General features: G+C 37.8%; 1 protein-coding gene across 1 annotated transcript in view; it reads right to left on the reverse strand.

The window, feature by feature from the left end:
- COL28A1 (collagen type XXVIII alpha 1 chain) overlaps positions 1 to 12,304 on the reverse strand; it is a 197,267-nt gene that overhangs the window by 138,776 nt on the left and 46,187 nt on the right. Inside the window, exons 12-13 of the mRNA XM_056118311.1 lie at positions 2,378 to 2,446; positions 1,224 to 1,292 (exon numbers count right to left, since the gene is read on the reverse strand). Coding sequence (XP_055974286.1) covers positions 1,224 to 1,292; positions 2,378 to 2,446 — 138 coding nt within the window. The remainder of the gene's footprint in view (positions 1 to 1,223; positions 1,293 to 2,377; positions 2,447 to 12,304) is intronic.

The raw sequence follows: 12,304 nt of genomic DNA on the forward strand, positions 1-12,304 counted from the left end.
AGCAAAGAATCAGAAATATCTCTTCTCCATGCTTTATCTCTAATAACACTACCTCATTAGGGCAAAGTGAGACTAGAGTACTGATTTCTGAATAATTAGTCCAATGCATCACTCCACCATATGATGCTCTCTTATTTGAATTAGTGTATATAGACATTAGTTAAGTCAAGTCTTCAAACAGTACATTGTCATTTGACCCATAAATCACAGAAAGGAGGCCAAGTTTCTGTTAATATTTATATGTGAGAACTCAGACAAGGCAAAACTGAAGTGGAAGACCAATTTGAATGACTATTCATAATCATTTTATTTGTACTTCCAGTGAGTCAGCTACTATTCTTTCCTAGGAGAATAATGACACTTAAAAAAAAGCTGAGAAGCAAGGAAAAAAATAAAGTTAAGAAGCATCTTATCCTAGAATAGTCATGTTTTATTCATTTCCTCTCCAGATCTCTTTTGAAAGAAACCCTTTTTTATATTCTTCTACAACAGTCAACTTCAAAGCTCCATCAGGTGGTAACTGCAAAAAACAAGTATTCACTGTCTAACATCATCAATCCTAGCTTCAAAGTATATCCATGAATTAGGTAATGAGTAAGAGACTCATTTTCAGTTATTTTTTTACACGGTTTCTGAAAAATCAATGATCAAATACAGACATTTTGCCAAAATCCAGATCTCCTATCTCCTAGAAAATTTTGACACCATGGAATTCTTTGTTCTCGGACAAGCTAATTCATATTCTTAAATATTATGTATGTTAGTATATATCTTTAGGAAAACTTAAGATTTAATTTCAATTTTAAAAATTAGAAATCTGTCTATTGATCAGAAAGTCACTCAGATATCCTATACATATAAATTCTCACTTCAAGTGTTATAAAAAATAACATTTGCATCATTTTTTGGTTTGTTTTGTTTGGGGGCCACACCCCACTGTGCTCAGTGTTTAACTCCTATCTCTGAATTCAGATTCATTCCTGGTGGGGCTGGGTTACCATATGGGGATTAACCCAGGGAACAATCAGGGGTCAGGAGTCTGCATGACAAGCTTCCTACCCACTGTACCCTCTCCAGCCCCAACAATTGAATCTTGTCATTTCATATTTATTGTCTTCTTTTGTCTAAAAACATACAAGATAATTTATTTTAATCATTTATTCTAACCAGAACGAGAACATTAAAAAGTATGTATTTTTTTCCTAAAATTTCTTGCTACTTACAGGCTGACCCGGCTCACCAACTCCAATTGGTCCTGGAGCTCCTATTCTTCCCTCCTGGCCTCTTTCCCCCTAGAGGAAAAAATAATTAAATAAAAATCTGAGTTTGAAAGTAAAAAATATTCATCGCACAAATACTCTAGATATTTCAACAATGATAAATACCAAGGTAGTTCATTCAAAAATACTTTTTAAAAAATCTAGAGAAGAAAGGAATTGGTTGAATTTTAATGAACAAATTACCTTCCAGTGTTCATCATTCTCTCTTTCAAATATGGCATTTTCAGAAACAACTATTTACCAATGGGCAGGATGGTCTGTGTGACTCACGTTGATGTCTGAGATGCCAAACTAACAATGCTCATGCTCTTCCCTGCCCCCTCACCACCATTCTGGAACGGCAGCCTTTATTTCATGTCCACTGTGTTTCATTTCACCCTTCTCTCAGTTCTATTTCACACTAGATCACCTTCAAAATTCTTCTCTCTTAACTGCCAGTGTAAACTCTGCCTTCCCTAGAGTCTCCATATACCCATTATCTAAATGTCATCCACGGTAACACTTGGTTACATTCAAAGTATCCTGTTTTGTACTGTTCTCAGTTTCAGTTCTGCGTCAAGGACTTATTGTCCCAATGACATGGAATAACCATTAAAAGAAATACTTCTATTCTATCACATAGAATAGAATGACGCAGAGCACCCCCAGGTGCTAGGTGTTCATTTTTCTTTCCATTTCTACTTCCCTAAAACCTGTCAACATTTTCTTTTTTTCACTATTAGTCTTTCCAGTTTCCTGCCTCCATGTTTATTAATGGGAAAGATGATAGTTGATGCAGCTTAATGTTTTATTTCCTAATAGCATCTTGTTATATTAATAATTAAAAGTGTATAAAAACTCAAATAGCACTAGACATACATTGGCAAGAGAGTAGTATTTGAAAATGAAAAAAAGTATTATTTTAAAAAATACATGGATGATTCAATGGTAGCTTCCCCAACCAGAGAATTTCTTGGTCCAATTATCTACACTATAAGTAACTTCTACAGGTATTCTGACTGAATCGAAAAGGATAAGGTTGGGCAGAGTTCAAGTCTCAATCCCCACCCCCCTTATGAAATAAATTAAATAATCACCAATGAGGCAAATATCTTTACCTTAATACCTTGCTGTCCAATTCCAGGGGTTCCTGGAGGACCGTAAGGACCAGGAGGACCTGGCTCCCCCTAGGAATAGAAACAGTGATACGTTAGGCCAACTCAATAGCACTTGTTGAATCATTTTTAGATGTGTAATGATGAATTGTAATTTGAGAACTACAATGAAATCTTACACAGTCACTGACCTTAAGTGATAACAATTCAGCTAAGAATACAGCACAGATAGAAAAGGTAAAGGTAAAGGCCCTCCCGTTATTCGTCGATTTGCTCGAGCGGGCCCAGTAACGTCTCCATTGGAGACTTTGTTGTTACTGTGTTTGGCATATCGAATACGTCACGCCGTGCGGGCGAGATACTCTCAGTAGCTTGCCGGGCTCTCCGAGAGGGGCGGAGGAATCGAACTCAGTTCGGCCATGTTGGCTGAGTGCAAGGCAAACGCCCTACCACTGTGCTATCGCTCCAGCCCTACTAACAGCACAGATATAAGATTATATTACCCACTGGATACAGTAAGGTGCAATGTCTAGTACTCATAAAAATGTTAAATTTGTTTTTTTCTACCACAATAAAAAAATAAACATTATGGTTGTGACTATGCAACAATGAAACTGAGTTCTTATACTACCAACCTATACCAACTTAAGTCCTTATACCAACTTAAAAATTTGTAAAAAAAAATTTTAATTTTTGTAAAATGAAATATTTGATATTTTATGCAGGAAGGGGCTTGGAAAGCAACATATTTTAGGATGCTCAGATGTCACAATGCAGCCCTCATTCACTCAACAAACCTTTATAAAGTGCTTCTGGAAAACACATCTGCTTCTACCCCAAAATAATTCTCTCCCCCTTTAGAATCCTACTGTCTTAAGTCTGGTTTGTACAAAAATCAGTGGGCAGTTATTCTTTGCTTTCAGAGGTATGGTATGAACAGCAATTTTTCTAATGAAAATCTAATCTCTGTTCCCTTTGCCACAGATTAGGCCAGACCTTTGGTTCAGTTTGACAGCTAAGATTGAGCTTTCTAGTCTTTGCCTCTTCTTTCCTCGAAAATGTGAAAGTACAGCTCTCTAGTAACCAGGAGTTACCAATTTCTCCAATGAATGCCAAAAGTTCCAGAGGACAGCACAGGAAAAAAAAATAGAATCTGGCTTCTATGTATCATTGAGTTGATCCTGTCCTAGACTATCTACCTTTAAACTTTCTGTTTATGAGTTAAAGTTCTTGTGATGTAAGTCACTATAGTCAACATGTCTATTATTAGCAGCCAGATACATTTTCAGTTAATATAGTCACCTGTGTGACAGGTCCATCAGAGAGTTCAGGCATTACTACAGAACCAAATGGGGGTTACTGCATTCAATATCCTCCATTCCACAGGGAAGGGACCTGAGTCCTTAAGAGGTTACCTAGCCTGTCCAAAATCACACTTTATTATCACCAATGGGAAAATGATGACTCTGGGCTTGTAGCATACACAGAGTGGAAAGAAAATTATTATTCATTACAATTTCTTTTTTTATAATGCTATTTTTTTCTGTTTGTAAAAATAGGTATCTTTATTATAGAAATTTTGTCATACATTGAAAAGAATGCATAAAAGAAAAATTTTAATTATTCATCAAAAACTTGTTAGTCTGGGTGTGTTTTATTCTAGTTTTTAAAATATATATACACTCATGTACCTTAGCTTCTGTTAAGATTTCAGAGTATTCTTATGACTGAGACTATGAATATTTTCTACTTATAATGGAAAGGTGGTCCTAGAACCATAGGTCCTAAATAGCATTGTGTCATTGGGCCCAGCAATAGTTTAGAGAGCACTACTGGCTAAGTACTACCCGATGAAAGAGGAAGCCTGGGTTTCTTCTTGCCAGCTGCTTCAAGCAGCTCCATTTTGGCTGTCTCCATTCCACGCTTTAAACATTTCTTCAAAGTCTTGGGCTCAATTTACCCCAATATTTGTAATATTCGAGGGGAGCCTGCAACTATAGCACTTGTTCTATTGATAAGGTAGAGGCATTATTTTAGAATTCTATTCATCCCTGGAACCCTTAAATATTTAAGGGGGTAAAACCTTAAGAGGGAAAATGTTGCAGGCAAGAAGATAGTAAGCCCTAGTAAGTATGTCGAGAAGAATATAGAGTCTGAAATCTGAACAGCCCAATGGCACCAAGGCCTTTGACACAAGGAAACTTCTCTGAAGACTGAAAAACCATTGAGATGCAGAATTTGAGGCCAGGGAGTTAGCATGAAATAGCTGGATCCCTTGGAGGAAAGGCTCTATAGTACTAGTATAAATGTCACAAAAGATATTAAAAGATCAGCAAGTGCTCCAAGTTCTCTGTCTTTACACCACCCTAAAACCCAACTGGGTAAAGGGCAGTCTGAGAAAACTCTATAAACTAATTTGACAGAGGAAGAGGCCAGCCCCTGGCACGCACCTCTCCTTTCTGGAGATGTATACTTTTATACCTCAGTGCCAGTGTCCTTCCCTAAAAAGGTTCCCAAGAGAGTAAAGAAAAATGGTCCTGATTATAAAATGTCACAGTTGGTAAGATAGACCAGGAAAGTAAGAACCAGTATGTAGATGAGTTTTCTGAGTGTTTACAGACTGAATGTTCTGGCAGCTCACCAAAGATTTTATATATATATATATATATATATATATATATATATATATTTCATCGATTTGCTCAAGCAGGCCCAGTAATGTCTCCATTTTTGAGACTTGTTGTTACTGTGTTTTGGCATATTGAATACATCTCAATAGCTTGCCAGGCTCTCCGAGAGGGGCAGAGGAATCGAACCCTGCTCGACCAGGCTGGCTGCGCTCAAGGCAAACGCCCCACCACTGTGCTATTGCTCCAGCCCATACACACACACACACACACACACACACACACACACACACACACATATATATATATATATATATACATAGATAGATAGATAGATAGATAGATAGATAGATAGATAGATAAATTTTGAGTCACACCCAGCGATGCACAGGGGTTACTCCTGGGTTTGCACTCAGAAATTACTCCTGGTGGTGCTTGGGGAACAAATGGGATGCTGGGAATCAAACCTGTGTTGACCTCGTGCAAGGCAAACCCCCTACCTGCTATGCTATTGCTCCAGCCCCACATCAAAGCAATATAGTTCTCTGGTAAGACTCCAGAGAACTCTCTTGAGAACTCCAAAGAACTCTCCAGAGAACTCCAGAGAAGACTCTTGAGGGGTCAGAGTCTTTGCACAGTGGGTAGAGTGCTTCCCTTGCGTGCAGCTGACCTGGGTTCCATCCCTGGTACCTCATCTGGTCCCCTGAGCACAGCTGAGGTTGGGCCAAAAACAAACAAGACTCCAGATTTGATTGCCTGTTGTTATTATTCTGCTCCCACTCTCACTAATGAACACAACACATACACCTTATCAAAGACCCTGTCCTATTTATTCTCTACTTTCTTTAACCATCAGAGACTAGGTTAATGTGAATAGACCCAGAGAGGGTCTGTTTCTCATAACCTCTATATGAATATGAGTATACATAAAAATGAGTATAAGCATATAGACAGGCAACAAATAGGATTAGATAGACTAAATTGAACCTCAAAATTTCAGGACCATGATGTTATAAGCTTCAAAATTTAATGAAGTCAATATTAAGTAAAATTTACTATTTCCAAGTACTGTCCTGGCATTTTTAATCAATTATCTTACTTGATACAGCAATGTTATGAAATAGATATTTTCACATTTTTATAAAGAAATAAAATCTCCATCTTTTAATCTATTTTTCATCATGCATTCAGTCACAGAGGGGTGATGTGACTCTGGAACCGTTTAGTTGAATCCTGGCTCTATAATTAACTGAGTTTTTTCAAGATCCTCATATGTAAAAAAGATGATAATTATATCTATTTTTCAGTGTTATTGAAAGGATTTGAGAAACTATCTGTAAAACATCTAGGTTAAAACCAGCTGTTTAATATGTGCATATCGGTAGTTTTTCACTAGACTTTCATTGAGCAGCAACCTGGTGCTGAGTACCTGATTATATAATCAGAGAGCATCTGAACTTTGCAGATACTTACAGTGTAGCTAGAGAGACAAATTATATTTAAAAAAGAATATAAGCATGCAAATTAGCCATAATAAAGATAATATATAAAAGCATACAATACACTGAGACAGATATGTTTGATTCTCCTAAGGAATGGAGAAAGTTTCTACAGTAGAGGAGATATATTACTTGAAACGAAGAAATAGGAATCATATCTAATTTAGTAAGAAATAATGGGAACAATGTTCAGGAAAAAGAACAGAGTAAAGAGAAGTAAAATGATGTGAAATGTTCTGGGCATAACAAGCCACTTTGTGGGCTCAAGGGACTAGGAATGAGTCAGCAATAAAGACACCCCTTAGCTCTCCAGGGGAAATATGCTGAAACCACATATATACCTTCCAATTTTCTGGTGGCTACATTAGAAAAGTTACATAGGTGCTGGGGAAATAGCTCAGGTGATAAAATACAAGCCTAACATGTGAGAGATCCTGAATTCAATCTGCCACATTGCTATTGAAAAAGTAGCACTATAGCACTGTCCTCCCCTTGTTCATCGATTTGTTTGAGCGGGCCCAGTAACATCTCCACCGTGAGACTTGTTACTGTGTTTGGCATATCGAATATGTCACGAGTAGCTTGCCAGTAAACAATTTTCTTCTCGCTATTTATCTATTTCAACATTCGGTTCAATATAAAAAACTGTTACTTTGTGTTCCATTATTTGTAAGGATATGCCTTTGAATTTAGCATTTACAACACTCTTCAGTCCAGACTAACCACATTTCAAGCACTTAATAACCACTTCTGGCATTAGACAACACAGACTTAGAGAGACTGAAGAAGCTAGATGATCAGGTCAGAGTACCAACATTATGTTCGCTTTCCCTGAAAGAACATAGAGATGTCTTGTGGGGATTTGGGAAAACAATGGCCAAAGGGGAAAAAAAAAAGAAAAGAAATAGACATTGACCAAAAACATTGTAAGATACATCAGGGGAAAAAGAGAACTTTAAAAGGCTCTCATCTAAAGCCTGAGTGATACTATAGTGGATAAGGTGCTTGTTTTCATGTGGCTGATTCATGTAAATCTCCAGCATCCCTGATGGTCCCCTGGCCCCCTCCAGTAGAGATCCCTGAGTACAGAGTCAGCAGTAAGCCCTGATCACAGAACCAGGAGTAAGCCCTGAGCACAGCTGGGTGTGGCCCCAAACAACAACAAGAAAAAAAAGAGTTCATCGTTTCTAAAGAGAAACTCATATTTTACTATTCACAAAGCCAAATTATCTCACAACATTCTCCCTCTGAAGGAAAGACCCCACTATCCCTCTATAAGTCAACTCAGAATCCAGGAGTCATTCTCTGTACCTCTTACTTCCTCACCTACCATATGCAACACATCACCGACACCCATCATTATGTCATTATGACTCCTGGATCTCTCAAATATATCCACCTCTCCAATTCTTCATTATGCCTCTACAATATACCCCTAAATTAGTATAATTACTTGCTCACACAAGATCCTTAGTACCATACATGTTTAGCACACTCAAATTAATCTTCCACCCCTACTCTATTGCTGTCAAAGAAATCTTTTCATTTTAATCTTTATCTAAATAATTTTTTTCATTTTGTTCTAAGGAAAAAGACAAATTTTACAAGAATTGTGAGTCCTTAAATGGTGTAGTCCTATGACCTTTCCCATTCTGTTTGTTATGCATGGCCTCTCAACTCATCATCCTGGGAAAACTGACCTTTGTTTAATTTCTGGTACCTACCATTCCCCTTCCTATCTCAGGATATTTATAAGTGCTAATTTCTCTATTTGAGATGCCCTTATTTTCTTAGCATTTATTCATCTTTCAGATCTTATTTTCAGCAACTAGGTTTCAGGGAGGACTTTTCTGGTCAGACCAAATTTCGATTCTAGAAGCACTCATAGAATTGTTTTCTTCTTTTTCTGAATAATAACATTAACTATAGTTTGCATTGCATTTCAATATGATTAATATGTCTCCTCTGGGCTACAGCAAGGACACAGAGTGTTTTTTTTGCTCTTCATTCTCCATGTTTAGCCAATTAACATCATTCATTTAATCATCCATGCATCATTTACTGAGCACCAAACTAAGAGACATGTTTAGTATACTAGTTGCTGGAAGTAAAAAAATAACAGTAAAGTTGGTCTAGCATGGGGAAACTGGGTGTTTTAAATTCTACTCTTGTATTTCCTCTCGTTTATTTTGGTATTTCACCAAAAGATATTATATATTACATGGCAATATTGAGTACCTGTCACACAGTTTTTCTACAAACATTTTGTTTCCAGTTCTAAGAATTAAATCTTGGATCTTAAATATGCTAGCAAGTGCTCTAGCATTTAACTACATCTTTTTTTTTTCCCCCTTTATTTTATTTTATTTTTTTTAAAGTTGTAGATTTACAATTTTTTGTGCTTTGGTTTCAATTATACAATGATCAGATACCCATCCCTCCACCAGTGCCCATTTTCCACCACCATGGATAATATCCCTCCCACCCCCATCCCCCCATCCCCCCGTCTCTGTGGCAGGGCAATCCCCTGTGTTCTCTCTCTCCTTTTGGGTGTTGTGGTCTGCAAAAGAGGCATTGAGTGGCAAACATGTTCAGTCCATAGTCTACTTTCGACATGCATCTCCCCTCCTGGGAGGATCCTCCAAACATCCTTTATTTGGTGCTCCCTTCTCTATCTGAATAGCCCTTTCCTCTGGGATACCCGGCTGGCCTCTAAATTCTGGAGTAATCCTCCTGGTGCTGATCTCAGCTATTCTTGGGTATTAATCTCATACTTTGTTACTTTATATCCCCCAGATGAATGCAATCTTTCTATGTCTATCCCTCTCTTTCTGACTCATTTCGCTTAGCATGATACTTTCCATATTGTACCACTTGTATGTAAATTTCATGACTTCATCTTTTCTAAGAGCTACATAGTACTCCATTGTGTAGATGTACCAAAGTTTCTTTAACCAGTCATCTGTTCTTGGGCATTCAGGTTTCTTCCAGTTTCTGGCTATTGTAAAGAGGGCTGCAATGAACAAACAAGTGCAGATGTCACTTCGACTATACATTTTTGCCTCTCTGGGATATATTCCCAGGAGTGGTATTGCTGGGTCAAATGGGAGCTCAATTTCTAATTTTTTGAGAATCGTCCATACTGTTTTCCAGAAGGGCTGAACCAGTGGACATTCCCACCAACAGTGAAGGAGTGTCCCTTTCTCGCCACATCCGCGCCAGCATCGGTTGCTTTTGTTCTTTTGAATTTGGGCCAGTCTCTGAGGTGTGAGATGGTATCTCATTGTGGTTTTGATCTGCATCTCCCTGATGATTCATGATGTAGAGCATTTTCTCATGTGCTTTTTTGCCATTCGGATTTCTTCTTTGAGAAAGTTTCTGTTCATTTCATTGCCCCATTTTTGGATGGGGTTGGATGTTTTCTTCTTGTGGAGTTTAACCAGTATTTTGTATATCCTGGATATCAACCCCTTGTCAGATGTGTATTCGGCGAATATCCTTTCCCATTCTGTAGACTGTCTTTGTATTTTGGTCACTGTTTCTTTGGAGGTGCAGAAGCTTCTTAGTTTAAGATAGTCCCATTTATCTATCTCTGTTTTCACTTGCTCGGCCAGTGGCGTGGCATCTTTGAAGATACCATTAGCTTCAATGTCATGGAGGGTTTTGCCAACTTTGTCTTCAATGTACCTTATGGTTTCTGGTCTAATGTTGAGGTCTTTAATCCATTTTGATCTTACTTTTGTACATGGTGTTAGGCAGAGTTCTGAGCCTATTTTTTTGCATGTAGCCGTCCAGTGATGCCAACACAATTTATTAAAGAGGCTTTCCTTACTCCACTTCACATTACTTGCACCTTTATCAAAGATTAGATGAGCATATGATTGAGGAGAAATGTCAGTGTATTCAACCCTGTTCCATTGGTCTGCAGTTCTGCCTTTGTTCCAGTACCATGCTGTTTTAATTATTACTGCTTTGTAGTACAGTTTGAAGTTCGGGAGGTTGATTCCTCCCATTTTCTTTTTCCCAAGAATTGCTTTAGCTATTCGTGGGGGCTTATTGTTCCATATAAATTTCAAGAGTGTTTGCTCCATTTCTTTGAAGAATGTCATGGGTATCCTTATAGGGATTGCATTGAATTTATACAATGCTTTCGGTAGTATTGCCATTTTGACAATGTTAAGTCTCCCGACCCATGAGCAGGGGATATCTTTCCATTTCCTCATGTCCTCTTTTATTTCCTGAAGTAGCGTTTTGTAGTTTTCTTTGTACAGGTCCTTTACTTCCTTAGTTAAGCTGATTCCTAGGTACTTGATTTTCTGGAGCACAATTGTGAATGGGATTGTTTTTTTCATGTTGCTTTCTTCTCTCTCACTGTTTGCGTATAGGAAAGCCATGGACTTTTGGGTATTGATTTTATAACCTGCAACTTTACTATACGAGTCTATTGTTTCTAAGAGTTTTTTGGTGGAAGTTATTGGGTTCTCTAAGTAGAGTATCATATCATCTGCGAATAGTGAGAGCTTGATTTCTTCCTTTCCTACCTGAATGCCCTTAATATCTTTTTCCTGCCTAATCGCTATTGCAAGTACTTCCAGTACTATATTGAACAGCAGTGGAGAGAGTGGGCATCCCTGTCTCGTCCCTGATCTTAGAGGGAAGGCTCTCAGTTTTTCCCCATTGAGGATGATGCTTGCTGTAGGCTTGTGGTAGATGGCTTTAATTATGTTGAGGAAGGTCCCCTCTATACCCATTTTGGCTAGGGTTTTCATCATAAAGGGGTGCTGGATCTTATCAAATGCTTTCTCTGCATCTATTGATATGATCATATGCTTTTTATCTTTTCTTTTGTTGATATGGTGAATTATGTTGATTGATTTCCGAATGTTGAACCATCCTTGCATCCCTTGGATGAATCCTACTTGGTCATGGTGTATGATCTTTTTGATGAGTAGTTGGATTCTATTTGCTAGTAGTTTGTTGAGGATCTTTGCATCTGTGTTCATCAGGGATATCGGCCTGTAATTCTCTTTCTTTGTGGTATCTCTGTCTGCTTTTGGTATCAGTGTGATATTTGCTTCGTAGAAACTGTTCGGAAGTGTTTTTGATATTTCAATTTCGTGGAAAAGCTTAAAGAGTATTGGGAGTAAGTCCTCTTTAAAGATTTGGAAGAATTCACTAGTGAATCCATCCGGGCCAGGACTTTTGTGCTTGGGGAGACTTTTTATTACCATTTCAATTTCCTTGATGGTGATAGGTCTGTTCAGGTATTCCAGGTCTTCTTGGTTCAGCCTTGGGAGTCTGTAGGAGTCTAGGAATTTATCCATTTCCTCGAGGTTTTGATGTTCCGTGGCATAAAGCTTCTCAAAGTACTCCCTGAGGATCCTCTGAATTTCTGTGGTTTCTGTTGTAATGACCCCCTTTTCATTTCTGATTCGGTTTATTAGGGTTTTCTCTCTCCCTTTCTTTGTGAGTTTTGCTAGAGGCTTATCGATCTTGTTAATTTTCTCAAAGAACCAGCTCTTGGTTTCATTGATCTTTCAGATTGTTTTTTGGGTTTCCATCTCGTTAATCTCTGCTCTGAGTTTTATTATTTCCTTTCTCCTGTTCGGGTTGTGCTCCTTTTTTTGGTCCTTCTCCAAGCTCTTAAGCTGTGAGGTTAGGTTACTTAACTACATCTTTGATCCCCTACAAACTTATTAAGATACAAATAATTGTTTTAGTTGAAATATTAATGAAATCCAGATAGACAATCTAAGGTTATACTAGAGGGAAATTTCAACTAGAGAAACTCAACTATTCTTTTT

This window comes from Sorex fumeus, unplaced genomic scaffold (genome assembly GCF_029834395.1).
Source record: "Sorex fumeus unplaced genomic scaffold, SorFum_2.1 ptg000037l, whole genome shotgun sequence".
NCBI classification, from domain to species: Eukaryota; Metazoa; Chordata; class Mammalia; order Eulipotyphla; family Soricidae; genus Sorex; species Sorex fumeus.